The sequence below is a fragment of the Planococcus citri genome, chromosome 2 (genome assembly GCF_950023065.1).
Source record: "Planococcus citri chromosome 2, ihPlaCitr1.1, whole genome shotgun sequence".
NCBI lineage: Eukaryota > Metazoa > Arthropoda > Insecta > Hemiptera > Pseudococcidae > Planococcus > Planococcus citri.
The window spans coordinates 27,911,037-27,930,636 of record NC_088678.1 but is presented as its reverse complement, the minus strand read 5'-3'; the positions used below and the strand labels follow the sequence as shown (position 1 = coordinate 27,930,636).

General features: G+C 35.2%; 1 protein-coding gene across 1 annotated transcript in view; it reads right to left on the bottom strand.

The window, feature by feature from the left end:
* The window catches only part of LOC135834049 (sushi, von Willebrand factor type A, EGF and pentraxin domain-containing protein 1-like), a 37,254-nt gene extending 25,179 nt beyond the window's left edge, over positions 1–12,075 (bottom strand). The window contains exons 1-8 of the mRNA XM_065347887.1: positions 12,051–12,075; positions 10,798–10,977; positions 10,522–10,713; positions 5,178–5,354; positions 4,635–4,808; positions 697–876; positions 334–576; positions 29–202 (exon numbers count right to left, since the gene is read on the bottom strand). Coding sequence (XP_065203959.1) covers positions 29–202; positions 334–576; positions 697–876; positions 4,635–4,808; positions 5,178–5,354; positions 10,522–10,713; positions 10,798–10,977; positions 12,051–12,075 — 1,345 coding nt within the window. The remainder of the gene's footprint in view (positions 1–28; positions 203–333; positions 577–696; positions 877–4,634; positions 4,809–5,177; positions 5,355–10,521; positions 10,714–10,797; positions 10,978–12,050) is intronic.
* Positions 12,076–19,600: the final 7,525 nt, after the last annotated feature.

Genomic DNA, 19,600 nt, shown 5'->3' with positions numbered 1-19,600 from the left:
TTATTTTCTATACAGCGTAAAAACTGACTTTCTACACATAAAGGCACTTCGGAAGACCAATTTCCATATTTACATTCGGTTGTTTTGTTCCCCAGAATGGTATACCCGTCGAGGCATTTAAACCTTGCCTTGGTACCGTGTTCCATTTTAGGCGCAATTATCATACCATTCTCCGGAGTCTTGGGCAAATGTTTACATCGAGCTGAAAATTGAACAAGATTGTTAGAAAATATTTCAAGATACTTACTCGTCGTAGGTATCTTGAAACATATCTATTGTTTTTTATTTTTATCTCGCGGTATGAGAAAAGGAATAGTATAAGAAATATAGTACCAGGTTGACATTTGGGTATATAAGACCAAGTGCCATTATTACATACAACAGGAATCGTATTGTTCGATGACTCGTAACGATTGTCACACTCGACGAAAACTTGAGTGGCATGTTTCACGATAGATATTTCAATAAGCGAAGGTTTCACCGCCGTTGCGCTAGAATTATGCTCACTCTCGTAACCACTGTCGTCTATAGAGACGACAAGTCTGCCATGTTGAACTTTAGGTACGATATAAGGAGCTGCAAAAAAATAATCTCGCCTTAGTTAACGCGCCCTCGTCATCGTCGCGAGCAGAAGGTTATATAAATCGAACCGTCGTCTTACTAATACATTTTACAGTCTGGCCATCAGTATATTACCTAAGCATAGAGGAGGCGGGTATCTCCATTTGCCATCATTTTGACACACTGTCGACGCATTGCCCACCATTAACATACCGTCGTCGCATCGAAATATAATACTAGCTCCTAGACCAGTGCCCGCTTCCAAATTCTCCATCCAACCATTATGAAGGATACCGGGTGGACCGCAATTGATTTCTAAAAAACACGTTACATACAAGTCAACAAAACGATGGCCAGACGTGTAATAAAAAAATGAAATGAAAGAAAAAAAAACTAAAAACAACATCGAAATTCATATTTCTCATTCCAAACCGCGAAAATTATTTCCGACTCGAAAGCCGCGAATAATTTCACCGAACAGAACCGACTTTCGTCGACGGATGTCAACTTTATTAAAATTCTCACAACTTTTAACGTAGTATTTCTACTATAAAAGTTAACGTTTGGCCAACTTCCCGTATAGTACCAAGTTTTGAAAAAAAAAAAAGTTTGCCGCCAAATAAAGACTAATAATTACTTAGTTCGAAGCTTTTGCCGTTCTACGTAAATTATTCTTATTAATTTTTTTCCTCCTACGAGCTCGCCGAGTTCATAAAAATGAATTTTCAAACAGTCACATACCTCATTATTTGTTTCTTAATTAAAATTGTGTCTCTGTTCGACTCATTTAACGCCATTTTGTAAACTTATAAAAAAGTTGCAGTTTCTTAAAATCTTTCAACTTTGGAATTCATTAAAACGCGAGGTATGATTTTAAAATAATACGCAGGTAGTGAAAATGAATGCGAAATTATAAATTTGTAATTTTATAACAAGTTGGAATGAAAAATTCTGCCAAGCTGCACTCGCTAATGCGTTTCCGACTTGGTGAAAATACGAAAACGTCGCGTACTAATTCAGACATGCTCCAGAGAACATCTGAACTTTTCCACCGATCTACTGCAATTGACTTGATTAAAAATTTAGAAGTAGAAGGGAGGTAGTCTACAATAGTTTACAAAATGACAGCCAAAAAGTGCTCCACACGAATCTAATTTGATTGAACTTTTGTAACAAAAAAAATTGTGAGACTTTTCAGTGAAATTTTGAAAGTGTCCCCGCTCTTATTTTGAGTAAAAATGAACGATTCGTAGAATTATTCAAAGCTGACTTCACGACCTTTCAAAATGAGTAATAATTTTGCAATAAATTCAAATATTTCGAGCACAATGTTTTTTGAGTTTTTTCGAAAAATTTTGAGGCGAAAATTGGGTCATGACTTTCAGAATTTTGGATGAAGTAAGCGAAGAAGCATCCATGATTTAAAATTTTCAGTGAAGAGGAGACTTCATCTCTAAATATTTTTTGAAAAACGCTTTTCAAAGTTTTCAAATGCCGTTTTAATTTAAAGTACATACATAAAAAAAAATTGAAAAAACCAAGAATTTTCAATTTTCCTCTCTTAAGAGCACGAGCACCCCCTCACCCCTCTATCCACCTTGGGTTCAAAATACTTCTAGAGTGCTAAAAAGAAAATTTTTGATTCTCTGTCAAAATTTCAACTAATGATAGGTCTCATGAGACCCACTGGAAATCATGACATAACTTTCGGTTCAAAATTCTTCAAAATTGCTCAATAGAAGTTTTGACTGACAGAAATTTTTGATTTTCTGCTACAATTTCAGCTCATTTCTGATCAGTTCCATGACAACTTTTCTAAGAAACTCGAAAATCAAGACTCAATTTGAGCTCAAAATACTTCTAGAGTGTTCGAAAGAAATTTTTGATTCTCCGTCGAAATTTCAACCCATTATGATAGGTTCCATGTTGCTTTAAAAAAATAAAAATGAAAAAAAAAACCTGAAAATCTTGATCAAAAACTTTGGACTCAAAATTCTTTAGAATGGCTCAAAAGAAGTTTTGACAGAAATTTCTGAGTTTTTTGCCACAATTTCAATCCATTATGATGAATTGATGAGGTCCATGCCATCTTTTTAAAAATCCTAAAAACAATGTCACAATGATGGGCTCAAAACTGTTAAAAAGTATTCAAAACAGTTTTGATAGCAGTTTTTGATTTTCTGCTAGAACTATAACAAATTTTGATGGATCTCATGGCACCATTTCAATCACATCAAAAATCATGACCCAATTTTGGGCTAAAAATTCTTCAAAAGTGTCAAATGCAGTTTTGACCGAAATTTTTTCCCCAGAATTTCAACTCATATTTTTATAGGCCTTTTGACACCTTTCTTTGAAAATCATGACCAAATTTTGAGTTCAAAATTCTATAAAAATGCTCAAAACAATTTTTGACAGAAATCTGACAAAACTTCTTTTGAGGAATTTTAACCCCAAAATTCGGTGATGATTTTCGTTTTTTTTTTTTTTAGAAATAGAAGCCATGAGGTCTGTCAGTGTTTGTGACAGACACTGCTTAAAACCAGTGTTTGTGACAACAGACACCGGTAAAAACCAGTTTTTGTGACAGACCCAGTTCAAAACCAGTGTTTGTGACAGACACAGTTTAACAGCATGTTTGTGACAGACACTGTTCAAAACCAGTGTTTGTGACAGACATGGTTCAAAACCAGTGTTTGAAACAGTGTCTGTCACAAACACTGGTTTTAAACAGTGTCTGTCACAAACAATGGTTTTGAACAGTGTCTGTCACAAACACTGGGTTTATGCAGTATCTGTCACAAACACTGGTTTCAAACAGTGTCTGTCACAAACACTGGTTTTGAACTGTGTTTGTCACAAACACTGGTTTTGAACCGTGTCTGTCACAAACACTGGTTTCGAAACTGTCTGTCAAAAACAGTGGTTTTCAACCGTGTCTGTCACAAACACTGGTTTTTAGCAGTGTCTGTCACAAACACTGGTTTTAAACAGTGTCTGTCACAAACACTGGAGTGAAACAGTGTCTGTGACAAACACTGGTTTTGAATAGTCCCTGTCACAAACACTGGTTTTGAACTGTGTCTGTCAGAAACATTGCTTTTAAACTGTGTTTGTCACAAACACAGGTTTTGAACCGTGTCTGTCACAACCACTGGTTTTAAACAGTGTCTGTCACCAACACTGGTTTTTAGCAGTGTCTGTCGCAGACACTGATTTTAAGCAGTGTCTGTCACAAACACTGACAGACCTCATGGCTTCTATTTCCAAAAAAAAAAAAAAAACTGAAAGTCATCACCGAATTTTGGGGTAAAAATTCCTCAAAAGAAGTTTCGTCTGATAGTTTCAATTTCCTCATTTTGACCAGACACTGGTTTTAAACAGTGTGTGTTTCAAATACTGGTTTTAAACAGTGTCTGTCACAAACACTGGTTTTATACAGTGTCTGTGACAAACACTGGTTTTTAGTAGTGTCTGTCACAAACACTGGTTTTAAGCAGTGTCTGTCGCAAACACTGGATTGAAATAGTGTCTGTGACAAACACTGGTTTTGAATAGTCCCTGTCACAAACACGGGTTTTGAACTGTGTGTCTGTCGCAAACACTGCTGTTAAGGATCAGGAGCTTAGAAGGTCACAACGTGGGAGAATGAAAAACTGTGTCCGTCACAAACACTGGTTTTTAGCAGTGTCTGTAACAAACACTGACAGACCTCATGGCTTCTATTTCCAAAAAAAAAAAAACCGAAAATCATCACCGAATTTTGGGGTTAAAATTCCTCAAAAGATGTTTTGTCAGATAGTTTTAATTTCCTCATTTTGACTAGTCTCATGACGTTTTTTTTTCAAAAAAAGCCAACTGAATTTTTAAAATTCCAAATAAATTCGATTCCTACTCGTAGAGCACTTTTTTTGCAATTGACCAGTTAGACTGTAACATTTACTCGTATCTGGAGAACCTCGAATTATTTTTTAAAATTCCTTTTTCACTTTACGAATGCAATTTTTCAATAACAAACCCACATTAGACAAATAATAATTAAGAGCACGAAAATGGATTCTCAAATGACTCACCTTGGCATTTAGGAGTAGCCGCCGTCCATTTCTTATCAGCTCCGCATCTTCGAGTCCGTTCTCCGACCAGCATATATCCGTACTTGCATTCGTACGATACAACCGAATTATACGACGTCGAGGTAAATATCGCCGTCCCAAATAGCGGATTTTCAGGTGTGGGGCACTGTACGGCTGTAACCACATTAGAACCAAACCCCCGCAAAAAGCAACAGTATTTTACAATGGAACTTTAACTAGTACTTAACAAAAGGGAGCTAATAAAAGCGAACGCGCGCCCAATTCCATAAACTTTTCCGCCTGCAGCTTGAACAGTTTACGAGTTTGAAACTGTTTGAGAATGGCGCGACGCGATGAGATATTTTTGAATGGCGGTAAAATTGAGATTTTTACGACCACTTGACGTCTCTCATTTACGCTGGCAATTGCTAGCTAGGCTCAGGATGGGATAATAGGATAATACGTAAATTACACGGGTAGGTTTTCTACATTAGGTAATAGGTAGGCACCAAATATTGGCTGATATTTGTTGTAGCAACTTACGCACGCAAGACGGTAATTCTTTGGGAGTCCAGAGGCCGTCTGATTGACATGTTCGCTCTGGTCTGCCTACCAGTTCGTATCCTTCTTCGCAGTGGTAGTTGACTCGACAGTTGAACGTGAAACAGTCGCCGGTGTGCCAGCCGTTGGAGATTTCATGGGGTGTACCGCATGTTCTGGCTGTAAAACACTGAGTTAGTTATCAAAAAGCAAAGGTGATAAGGTGGAGTGGTTTTAGGCTAATTTTTGGTCGTTTAATTCGAATTCGGGGTTCAATTTTTGCCATTCATAAGTCGAAAAAAATCACATTTTTGCTTCAAACCGTTGAAAATACGTAAGTGAATTTCCCAAATAGGATCGAACTTTAACGAGCTGCTACTTATCTACAGGAATGAATTTGACTAGCCAAAAAATCCAGTTTCAACTCGATACAGGAGGGAAAATATCTTTTGAAAAAAATTTCTTCATTAGAGGCGTCTCATATGTACCTATTAATCATATGGCACACAGTGGGCCACAGACCCCCCAAAAACGGCGATAAATCGGATTCAACCCTCATCGATGTGCAATATGTCGATTAATATGTTTTCGACATCGTAGAATTCGAATCTGCACTTATTTTTTTTGTAGGAGTGGGGGGTGAGGCGTGGGGAGTGGGAAAATTTCAAATTTTGCATATATTATCGTGTGATATATCGATTAATATGTTTTCAAGGTCGTAGAGTTCGAATCTGGAGTTATTTTTTTGGTAGGGGTGGGTGGTGAGGCGTGGGGAGGGGGGAATTTCAAATTTGGGGTATATTATTGTGTAATATGTCGATTGATATGTTTTCGAGGTTGTAGAGTTCGAATCTGGAGTTAGTTTCTTTGTAGAGGTGGAAGGTGAGGCGTGGGGAGGTGAAAAATTCCAAATTTACTTTTTGATGTTTTGTTATACCACTGATTTTCAAAGTTTACAGTTTTTTATATAAAATCAGAACACATTTTGGAACAAAATTCACATAATCGGGCAATATCGTGTGTTCTCTTATGCATAGTGATGTGTATTTAGGAGTGGAGTATACTATGTTTTGGCGATTTTTTGCACATAATTGCACATTTTCTCTGCAGGTTCATTTTTCTATTAAAAATACATCAATTTCTTTCTCAATTGCCGAAATATTGCAATTTTAAGATCAAAACATGATATACTCGATTCAATTTCGATTGAAATACATTATTTGAGACATAAAATGAATTTTTCAAATCAACGATATTAAGAACCTCAAAAACATTACAATCGACATATTAAACGATAATATAAGCAAAATTTGGAAGTTTTTACCTCTCCACGCCTCAGTTCCAACTCCTACTAAAAAAATAACTCCGGATTCGAACTCTACGACCCCGAAAACATATTAATCGATATATCACACGATAATATAAGCAACATTTGAAATTTTCTCGCTCCTCACGCCTCACCCCCCACCCCTACAAAAAAAATAAGTGCAGATTCGAATTCTACGACCTCGAAAACATATCAATCGACATATTACACAATAATAATAATAATATACTCCAAATTTGAAATTCCCCCCTCCCCACGCATCACCACCCACCCCTACCAAAAAAATAACTCCAGATTCGAACTCTACGACCTTGAAAACATATTAATCGATATATTACACGATAATATATGCAAAATTTGAAATTTTCCCACTCCCCACGCCTCACCCCCCACTCCTACAAAAAAAATAAGTGCAGATTCGAATTCTACGATGTCGAAAACATATTAATCGACATATTGCACATCGATGAGGGTTGAATCCGAATTATCGCCGTTTTTGGGGGGTCTGTGGCCCACTGTGTGGCACCAAAGTCCAAATTGAAATTTGGATGGAAATGACTCCATTACTCAAAAAGGCAAACCATTAAGGTCAAAGCTGCAATGTGAGCATAGAAATACGAATTTTTGAGAAAACTGATTCCGATTCTGAGACTCGTTTGGATCCAAAAATTCAAATTTAGCCCCCAAGAAGGAGGCAGAGAAAATTGAGTGGGTACCTTCGAGGAGAGATTAGGGCCCAAAATCTCAAAAAATGCAACAAGATATCGAATTACAGGTTTTTTAAGACACTTATTCTGATTCTGAAATTTTTTTGACCCTAAAATCGAAATTGAGCCCCTTCCAGCGCCAGAAAAAATGAAGCCCAAAATTTGGAAAAATGCAATATGGGTATCAAATTAAGTATAGGTTTCTGAAGGCGCTTGATTTGGAAATCCATTTGACATCAAAATTAAAACTATGGCCTAAAATTTCAAAGAGACAATGGGTAACAAATTAGAGGTTAGCTAAGGCAAATTACTCGTATTCATATTTTTAAATCAATCCGACCTCAGAATAAAATTTGAGCTCTCGAGTGAGAAGGAATGGATCCAAAAAGGTCAGGAAATGAAACATTATGGTATCAACATAGTTGAACCCTTTTGTGAGAAGCTGAGAGCCCAAAATTTTAAAAAATGGAACGTGAGTGAAGTATCAAATTCGTTAAAGAAGCTGATTCTAATTCTATAAAATCAAAATTAAGCCCCTGAGAGAAGAGCTGAGGGCCCAAAATTTAAAAAAAATGCAACATATAAAGGTTTTCAAAGACTCCCATTCCAATTTTAAAATCCCTTCGCACTCAAAATGAAAATTGAGATCCTCAGAGGGAAGTGTAGAATCAAAAATTTCAAAAAATGCAACACGAAATCGTTTGACATCAAGAATGTTTCCAAAGCATTAGAAAGAATCTTGAGGAAAAAAGTTTTTAAAAATCGAGATGTAGGTTTTTGAATGCATTTAAGTATGCTGATTTCGAAATGTATTCAATTTCTTGGTAAATTACTGGTAAGTTATAGGTAATTTTCCGGTAATTTCCAGGTAATTTTCTGATAAATTACTGGTGCTTTCCTTGTAAATTACTGGTGCTTTCCTTGTAAATTACTGGTGATTTCCTGGCAAATCACTGGTAATTTCCTGGCAAATCACTGGTAATTTCCTGGCAAATTACTGGTAATTTCCCGACAAATTACTGGTAATTTCCCGACAAATTACTGGTAATTTCCTGACAAATTACTGGTAATTTCCTGGTAAATTATGAGTGATTTTCTTGGTAAATTACTGGTAATTTCCTGGCGAATTACTGATAGTTTCCTGGCAAATTACTGGTGATTTCCTGGTAAATTACTGGTGATTTCCTTGTAAATTACTGATAATTTCCTGGTAAATTACTGGTAATTTTCCGGTAAATTATCGGTGATTTCCTGGTAAATTATTGGTAACTTCCTGGCAAATTACTGGTAACTTTCTGGTAATTTAATTTCTTGGTAAATAACTGGTAATTTTTAGGTAAATTACTGGTGATTTCCTGGTAAATTATGAGTGATTTTCTTGGTAAATTACTGGTAATTTCCTGGTAATTTAATTTCTTGGTAAATTACTGGTAATTTTTAGGTAAATTACTGGTAATTTTCAGGTAAATTACTGGTAATTTTCAGGTAAATTACTGGTAATTTAATTTCTTGGTAAATTACTGGAAAGTTACTGGTGATTTCCTGGTAAATTACTGATAATATCCTGGTAAGTTACTGATAAATTACTGGTAATTTCCTGGCAAGTTACCAGTAATTTCTGGAGATCATAGGGTCCGAAATTCTGAAAAAAACTCATTATGGGTACTCGATTATAGGCTTGTAAAGATGCTGATGCTGATTCTGATTCTGATTCTGATTCTGAAATCCGTTTGATCCCAAAATCAAAATTGATCACTTCACTTCACTAGAAGAAAACTGGAGGCCCAAAACCTCGAAAAACGGAATATCATAATTATGAAATCCTGGATTTAAAAAAAAAACGCTACAGATTCTAATTTCAAAATCCATTTGACCTCAAGATCAAAAGTCGACCTCTCAGAGCAGGATTTTTGTAAAATGCATGGTACCGGTACCGGTATCGAATGATGGGGTTTTAAGTTTTAACCGTGCTTATTCTGAAATCCGTGTGATTTCAAAATCAAAATTTAGCATCGCAAACGGAGACCTGGCCCCAATTTTTGAAAATCCAATGAATTTGACCTCACACAGATTTCAGAACGGTATCAACGTTCTTAACCCTTTGGCAACCGCCGGGAAAAGGGTATCCCAGTGACCATAACAAAAAATCCCGCAGTTCCAGCTTGTAAGCGTTAAGGCAATGTAATTTGGTCCCACTGGTAGAGCAGTTCCACTGCCAGACCAGAATCATACCTACTTTAGTTCACCCTAGTTTACAAATATCCCGATAGATGGCGTAATTTTTCAAGTTTGATTTCACAACCAGTGGGACGTATACGTCCCACTAAGAATTCATAAAATACCAGTGGGACATATATGTCCCGATTTTTTCAAATTTCGGGTGGCCAGTGGAGCTCCAAGGAGAGGAGTAAAAAATTCTCCGACAGCTCAAATGCGTTTAGGAGAGTACTAGCAATTATTTTCTTGAAAAAAAAAATTGAAAATTCGAAAAAAACATAATTGGTTGCCAAAGGGTTAAACACCCAATTTTTGAAAGCATAGTTATTGCATTTTTGTCAAAATTTTGGAACAAAAGCCATCTTTTGAGACTATGGGAGAGGGGGGCTTCTTTTTGGTTTTAGGGTAAAATTGATTTCAAAATTAGAATCAATGCTCTCGAGAACCTATATTTTTAATAATACAAATATTAAGTAGGTACCTACTTTTTTATTTATAAAATTTTTTCAATTTTTGGTCAAAAATTATGATTGCAAAGTCAAAACTCGCAAAAAACGGAATTCAACAAGTCGAACTAAAACTAGGCAGTAGGTACTATTCTTTCTTGATTTTTTAAAGTTCAGAAAAATGAAAGAAAAAATCAATAAGTAAAACTTGGAATTTCAAGGAATAAGATAAATTAATGAATTTTTTGAATCAATTGAAAGTGATTTTGGCAAAGTCTTCATTAATGTTTATTTCATGATGTGTGCAATTTCAACCGTTAAAAAATATTTGAAAATTGGTGGAAGAACCTCATAAAAACAAAATTTTGAAGTTTGCTAAAACCTACTCTCAATTTGGTAATCCATGCTACTTATTTATGAAATTTGGTACATTTACAAGAGTGTTGATTTTGGCGTACTTTGACCTTCATTTTGAGCATTTTGAAAAATGGTCGATATTAGGCACCCAAAATTTCAAATTTCAATTTAGAGTCGTTGGAGAAAAAAAAGTCATAGAAAATATTTTCAAAATCTTGATGCCCAAGAGGCTGTTCATGATGGTATGTTTTAAAATATGTACTATCACTTTCATTCAAGTAGTAAATACTTACGCTCGCACGATATATCCGGCCCGAACCAAGAAGCAGTTCCTTCCACTGCCAGGCATTTGGCTGCAGGGAAACCATTGGTGACGTAACCAGTCGTACACTGGTATTGAATCGTCTCGTCCACATCGAAAGCATTTTGCTCAGGACGAGCATTATGACGGGCATTTCCAATCACTGGAGGTTTAGTGCAAAAACCTGGATAAAAAAATTTCAAACTCATTACAAATTGACCCATAAAAAAGCACAATCCAATCGTCGACAATTTTTAGCGATACTTACTGCTCTGTTTACAGGTAGGCGTGTTTCCTGACCAGGTGCCATCAGCTTGGCATGTCCTCTGCTTAGGTCCCACCAGGGTATAGCCGAGTTCGCAAGTATAATTCGCCTTATCACTAAACAACAACCCTCTCAAGGTAACCCGTCCGAAGCTAGGGCTGGCTAACTCTTCGCATTCTCTATCTAAAACGAAACATTCGACAAAAGGAGTAACGTGAGATATTCGTATTTAACAAATTATACTGCATAAACTTTTCCATTGCGTCGCATCGACGTGGATACCTGTAGAAAAACCCAAACACCCGAGACAAACTTCATTTAATCATCGCAGCCGTTTGAAAATGTCAATAAACGTTTGCGTTTGAGGTTTCAATAAGACGTTTACAACTTCCTTATCGTAACAAAATGGTCCCTTTCAAGTTGTTTAATCCTTCTTACCTCTTAAGAATAATCTTATCTAGCGCCAACACCGACGACGACGAGGAGGGGCGAATTACGCAACAAAATTGTCGATTTCAATTAACCGACCTTTTGAGTTGGTAATTTTAAATTGATTTCGTTGCGTTATTAACGCTCGAGACTGTATCGTTCTCTGGCTCGGCGAAAAAGGCGAATTTCATTAAATAATTTCCAATACGTCGGAATTAACGCTCGTACTGTCATTCTTAATTATCTTTCTACTTCGTTTTCGCGTTTTTCTTTTAACAACGATGAATTTTTAAAAGTTTACCAGCGCAGCAGCGTTGCATCGACGAGTTGTTTTTTCACCCTGTTTCTTCCGAAATTGAAAATTAATAAGCGCGAACCAACCAGCCAGACCGAGTCGCGACACGTTGCTGCCTTTTTTGCATCTCCTGTCTAGCGAGTTTCCATTATATAAAATCACTTTATCGTTGTTTCCAATAAATTAAAATTTCTTTTCGTCGTCAGCTTCGACAACGTAGCAACAAAGTTTTCGATTTATGGCTCATTTACGGCGAAAAGATTATGCAACTTTGCTAACATCATAATTACAAACACCAAAGTTGAAAAAAAAAATCCTACCTCGATAGTTCTCCCTTTGGTGCAAAAATCCCAAAGCTCTTAGGAAGAAAAAAAATATAATCAAATCGCTCAATTTTTTCAACAAGAATTTCCACGAGACATATATAAATTCCCTCGTAGTTGTGAAAGGTACCTATTTTCTATAATACGTTTTTCCCCCTTATCGAGAAGCACCTTTTTCTAAACAATTTCTGACCCAGTTAAAAAGGTACCAATAGTATACGTTGGTTTACCCATACGTCAGTCAGTTTTGTTGTATCTTGGTAACGTAAACTTATTTCAGTTTTTGACCGAAAACTCGCCACTCGCCACTCGCATCATTCATCTTTGGTAATAAAAACTGTCCGGTGCGGTGTACTCCTTATTCGTTCGTCTACACCATAAATGCAAATCGACCATGCATATACATAGGTAGGTAAAGGTATACCTTATGTCATTCGCACAAGAGTCTTTCTACATCTTGGAAAATTTATCACACCAACAAATTTCTCCTAATTTTAATGTATTCGCTAAATTTCTCATTTCAACTCGTGAACCTTCGCGATAACTTACAAATTGCACGAAAATTAGAAAAGTTTCAATATCGAAAGTTTTCATCTCACTTTTTCTTTCGCGTAGGTATTTGCTATTTGAAACTTTTTTTTGTGTTCGCGTGAGCAAGCCATACGAGGGGATTTTTTTTCTAATTTCGTTCGTTCTATTCTTCAATTACATCGAATATTTGCAAAAAGAAAAAAGAAAAGGCGAAGGAAACAAAAAAAGAAAAGACCTACGAAAAAATCTCTCACCTTTTTTTTAGAATAAGGATACCTGGTCATTTCGTGTTGTTTCGATAACAGTGTTTAGGTTTCGAGATTTTCTTCACAAAGAACAACTACGCAGCAACTTGGAAAATTACTAATAGTTGGTCTTCAGCCATCAGGCCAAAAAATGAACAAAAGGGGAGGCGAGTGAATAATTAGTTTATCTTCATGATCCCTAGTTGCATTCGATTTCAGAAATAAAATAATGTTTGATAAATAGGTAGGTACCTATTTCACAGATTTGAATCTGAAAATTGTTCTTTCTCCTCAAAAATCACCACTTTTCACAACATTCCTAAAAAATACTGTTTTCCTTTTGGAAGAGTTGAAATGAAGATATTAGATATTCACATCCCACCGGTTTATTTCATGTGAAAAAATAATGAAACCGTTGAAAATTTGGCGTCGATGCTTGGTATTTTGTGGGGGGGGAGAGGAGGGGTTGATCTTTTAAACACTTGATCAAAAATTTGAAAGTGAACTTTATCATGTTTTGTTCAAGATGAGTAAGTTGACCCTAAAACATTAAGCAATCATGGTTTCAAATGGTTTCCTCATCAGAAGCAGACCTACATAATTTTGAAAGTGGATTTCAAGGTCGTCAAAAAATTTGAAAAAATCGAGGTTATTGCTTTCAAGTACCTATATACCTACACAGAAACTTCCATCGTGATACCAAGTTTCAAGATTTCAAGTTACTTGATCGGTTTTGAAGCAGCCAGAGATAGCGAAAAACTTCTGAAAATCACGTTTCGTGGACCTCTCGAACAAAAATCGATTTGTTTGTGATTTTAGATCTCATTTGATCAGTCATGTTCGAAATGGAAAAATCAATTTTAGCTTCAAGCAATGCACAAAATATATGTATGCCAGCTTCCTGATCAAAAATCGATCACAATCGGAAATCGATTATCGAATTCCAAAATTTAATTCATTTGTGATTTTCGATTTCATCTAATCGAATATGTCCAAAATGAAAAAAATTATCTTAACCTCAAAAATATACTTCCGGAACAAAAATCGATTATAATCCAAAATCGATTATCGAATTCCAAAAATCGATTTTTTTTCTCATATCAATAACATATTATTTTATTTAAAACAAAAAAATCAATTCCAGCTCCCAAAAAACCCTTTTGGATGGCAAATCGATTAATCGAATCATAATCAATTCATGAATCGATTATCGAATTCCAAAATTTGATTCATTTGCGATTTTCGATTTCATCTGATCGAATATGTCCGAAACGAAAAAAATTATTATAATTATAACCTCAAGAATGTACTTCCGGAACAAAAATCGATCGTAATCCTAAATCGATTATCGAATTCCAAAAATCGATTCATGAGTAATTTTTGTTGTCATATCATCAACATAATTATTTTGTTTAAAACAAAAAAATCAATTTCAGGACCAAAAACCCTTTTGAATAACAAATCGATTAATCGAATCATAATCGATTCATGAGCAATTTTCAATCTCATATCATTGAACAAATTCGAAATGAAAAACCAATTTCAGCCTTAAAAACGGACTTGCGGACCAAAAGTCGATCGTGATCGATAATCGATTAATCGAACCGCCAAAATCGATTTATTAGTGATATTCGATTTTGATATAAGGCAATCAAAACTGTACGAAATAAAAAATAAATTTTCGCCTCAAAAATTGGCTTTCAAAACCAAAAATTGACCATGGTCGAAAATTGAAAAAAATAATATTAACCTCAAAAATATATCTACTTCCGGATCAAAAATCGATTATCGAATTCCAGAAATGTATTCATGAGCGATTTTTCTTCTCATATTATCAATATATTTCGTTCAAAACAAAAATCGATCTCAGCCCCAAAAAGCCCTTTTGAATAACAAATCGATTAATCGAATCTTAATCGATTCATATGAGTGATTTTCGATCTCATATCATTGAACAATTAATTCGAAATGAAAAACCAATTTCAGCCTTAAAAACGAACTTGCGGACCAAAAGTCGATCTTGATCGATAATCGATAATCGATAAATCGAAACCGCCAAAATCGATTTATTAGCGATATTCGATTTTGATATAAGGCAATCAAAACTGTACGAAATAAAAAATAAATTTTCGCTTCAAAAATTGCCTTTCAATATCAAAATTTGATCATAATCGAAAATCGATTAATCGAATCCCAAAAATCGATTCATTGCAATTTTCGAAACAGGTTCACTAGTTCGGAAATAAATTTAATTCAATTATTTTAGCCTCAAAAATAAACCTCCTGAAATCGATTATCGATTAAAAATCATTTCATTTGATCGACGATCATGTTCGAAATCATAACTATTTTGTTTACTTCGACAAAAATTACGTTTTTCTTTGAGCCTTTGAATTGATTCTTGTGAGTCTGTGAGGAGTACCACAATCCTCTCTTCTCTCCTTCCCCTCCTTCTATACCAACACTGATCACAAGTTGAATGAAAATATGCCAATGTCAAAACTGCATCCAGGAGAGTACCATTTCTAGGAAATTTATCACAATATTTTGTCAAATTCTGTTCTAAGAAACACTATTCAAATTTTGTCACGTCATTATTGATACTTTTGAGCTTAGGCATTGCTTTAAAAGTTTCGCAATTGCGTAAAAATTCAATCTCTCGATTCAAAAACCGTCCAAATTGTTATCCTTTCAGTGTAACAGGCACGTAAAAAAAACACAATCGAGTGATCTTTTCGCTCAACTCGACGGAAAAAATCCTCCCACGCCACATTTATTCATTTTCCACTTCCATAGAGAATACTTAATCGACTCGTGTTAAATCTGGCATTTCATTATAATTCATTTTGCTCGCGAATTAGCATATTTTTCAGTCAAAAACACCCCTCTCTATGACAAAACCTCGCGTACTTCTCTCAACAGGAATTTGCAAATTCACGTTCGACGATATCGAAAATATTTTGTTCATCGCTAACGAATAAACATTTTTGCAGGGTGAAAAAAAACTCGAGCTAACGAATTTTTCACATAACTGCGGAGGCGAACGTTATCTGGAGATTTTTTCGTTGACCGAAGGATGCGAAACGAAGGGAAGGGTGTGCCATTGTCTGCGCCACGTAAAATTTTAACGAACGTTTGGGAAATGAAATAGCCTTGAGTGTTGGCATCAACGAGTGTTTTGGGAGACAAGGTTGAAGAAATTTTGCTATTAATGGAATTTTCCTTCAGACAATCTTCAATCTGGACGTCAGATCTGAGAAAAAATTATGGTAATTTTTCTGCTTGTTGAATGAAAGCTTACGAATTACGATATTCGATAGTCGAGTCGGTTTCTAAGTAAATTGTTATGTTTGCGGTGGTCGGGCTGGCCCAAGTTGGGTGCGGTACTGAAACTGATGCGACAGAGTCGTAAAAATGTTCCGGTAGTAAATAAAAATTTTCTTCGGCGATGTGATAAAACGGAATGAAATTTCGTACTCGGTTGTCGAAATAGACTCATGGCTCGTTTCAATTCGTCTACAAAATACGAGTACTTATACTCGTACGAATGTTTCGAAAAAACGTGAAATTGTACGATGCATCGTAGAGAGTTAAGGAGTAAAAATACGGATGTTTTGGTAAAATCATATAAGTCGACAATACACGTACGATATATAGACACGTGTTTGCAGGAAACCATGCAGAAAGGGGAGGTAAAATATACACGAAGCTCCGCGCAGCGAAAAAAAAATTAATTTAATAATTAAATTTAATTAAGTGTCGAAAATTATTAGCGCAGTGTGCATCTCGGCAGCTCCGATTCTTGGGCTGTGAACCATTTTGTAATCTTGTTTTAATAAATTCGTTTGGAAGTCGGCGAAAGTTTCGGAAAGCGAGCTTTAAAAGTTAATAAAATTTGCTGCCACTTAAGGAAATCGTGTCGACGCGAACAGTTTCTGGCTTTTTCATTTTATTAACTTCGTTATTTTTTGCTGGCTTGTTTCCTTTCTCGCTATGTGTTTCTTTTCTTCCACTTGCTCGTGCTCTGTTCGAAATGCGGCGCAGGGGAGGAATTTTTTATTCCGGAGAGGCCGTCGACGTTAGTACAATTATTATTTTCGAATAAAGACAGTTTTAAAAGGGAAAACATCAAGTTTTATTTCGCTCGGTGAAAAATCTTTTATTAATAATATTAGCGAGTTAATTACGCGCGAAAACGTGAAAACGTTTAAGGAACGAAGAGAGGGTATAGAATTTCACGTATTTTGAAATTCGCGCCAGATACTGTACCTATCCTTTTTTACGCTACTTTACTACGTAAAAGAATATTCCAGCGGAGCGGTTAGGCGAAATATATTTTTAAAATATGTCAGAATATTTTTCATGTACTCTCTCATCACAGTCGATTATTCAATGTAAATATACGGTGGGGTTTTCCTCACTTGAAACAACGCAAACGCCTCATATACCTACTCGTACAAGTTTATATACACAGGCAACTTTTTGTGTACCAAAGTAGGTACCTTACTTACGTACGTGTATCTCGTAACATGATATACTCATACATCTCTACTAAAAGAGCGATACGTTCGGGCAACTTATTTCACATCAGAGATGTACATTTGCCAGAATCCCCTTTTCGTAGATTAGGCAACTTATTTTACGCGAATGTGAAATAAATTGCATACACTTCGCCGAAAATCACCCTTTCAAGAATTCGGATAGGAAATTGTTTTAGCCTTACGATTGCACTACCTATGTATGGTATACTCGTACTTTGCTCCTGAGATATGTAATGTATATTCTTCACAAATGTTTCTCATGGAAGGGAGTACCTATCTTTTTGTGAATGTGGCGTGGGTCTATATGGTGTATCGGGTTGTATGTACACTGGGGAAATCACCTTTGTGGGGATAGATAAGCAATTAATTTGGATGCTATGTTTAGTTTAACAGATAAGTATCTAGCATTTAATAATGAGAACCCAACAATGTAAATAAAAATGACTAAGTGTCATTACATTGATCGTTGATTGTTCGGTTGATTCGAGAAAATCAACTCTCTTACTCAGAATATCATCGTGAGTACTAATAATTTTGATTTACATGACTATCACTAATTTGACATGCAATTTATAAAATTAAAGACAGGGAGGGGGCAGATCAAATTTTTCTTAGCAAGAACCATCACTTTCTGGATAACAAGTTAGCATCTCCCAAAGGGGAGATAGATCCTTGAAGATCAAAAGCCTTACAAAAATGGAACATTCGGCTCTTTTTTTTTGTTCAAAAAACACATTTTAAATTTCGATTAATCATAAATTCCGATTTCGACCTTCTGATTGCACGAACTATCTTTTCTTCTGTTTTGCGACTGTCAATTAAAATTATTATACAACGTCCTCTAGCGAAGAAAGTTATCATAGGTAATTAGGTATGTCCTGTTCAGTACATATCTCTAGAAAAAAAAAATTATTTTGGGCGAAGTTTGTTCTTCTCAACAATTAATATGTGATTTTTTGAACAAATTAGTAAATATAAACAATTAACTTACTTATTACCAAGTTCTGTTACCCTCATGGCAAAAATTTGAACTCACCTGAAACAAAAAACCAAAGTAAAAATTCGATTAGTGACTTGAGAATAGCTTCCGAAGATGCATAATTCAAAAGGTACAAGTAAATCAAAGAAAACTCTTTAAGAAAACAATAAAATATCTCTATATCAAGCACACCTCAACAAGGCAATGTCTCAGAAAACTAGAAATATTAATATTCTAAGTAATTGTGCTCCAGGCGCAGAAACCGGTACGTCAATTGAGGGTGGAAATTGGTTGACAATGAATAATAATACATAAGTTAATTATTTAATGAGTGAACAATTCCCCATTTTTTAATTTGGTCTCAAGTCCAAAAAAATGTGCTAGGATTTTCTCAAAGCCTAGAAATTTTTTTTTAATGTAATGAAAAGTATATCTTTTCAATTCTTAATTTCTCCATCAAAATTGTTCCAAATAAAATAACCTATTTTTTCAGTAAAAAAAAATTTCCCCTTACTTGAAGCAGCGTTATAGTCTCTTATACCTATAAAACCAACGTCTTCCAAGTTGAAAACAAAAAAATCAAAAAAATGACACGAGCAAAGTTTTTAATAAGTTTCCTTACCTAGGTACTTTCAAAAATAAATAAAAACGACAAAAAATTTCCAAAGTCGCCCCCAGTAACGGGATGTTTTGAAAATTCTCAATTTTTGTGTCAGAATCATTCCCTCTCTTTAATGGTTTAATCTCTCAAACAATGTCATGCCACCAGAAAAAAGTCAAATATTTCTGTTGCATTTGAGAAAGAAGTACAAGAGAATAACATTGTTTGGGCGACCGATGGAAGGTTTTCATTGAAAAAGGAGGCAGATCATTTAGAAAGGTTTTGACTCAAAAATAGATAATTTCCGAAAAATTCATTTCACATCTTACAAAAAAATAATACTTACTTTTTTTGGATTTTTTCAAATTTTTAAATTTTTTGGGGGGGGAGGGGAGAGGGGGATTCTAAACCATTCCAACGTATAAATCGGTAACGAACAAAGATGTCTTCTATTTCAGATCGTCTATTTTTTTTTCAAAATGAGGGGCTCTGTACATCAGAAGGACCAATTACTTGAAGAATATGGTCACCGGTGTTCGTCAGATAAATTCTGACAATACATAGAGATTTTAAAATAATCGTCATTTTTTTTCTTCAACTTTTTGGATTTTTTGACCAAGGAGGGTCTTTGTGCAAGAAACCCGACAGTTGTTTGAGATCTCAGGGAGTTTTTTTCTTTCAAAAAAGAAAGAAAAGGGACTTGTTTAGAATCATTCTACAAAAATAATCCTCAAAAGTTCAAACTGGTCTAAATCTGGATTTCAAAAAATTCAACAAGGATAAAAAAAAACGAAATTGGGCAACTCAAATACGTACTTGGGGCATGATGGTGTATTTTTGGATACTCTATCGAGTTATCTTT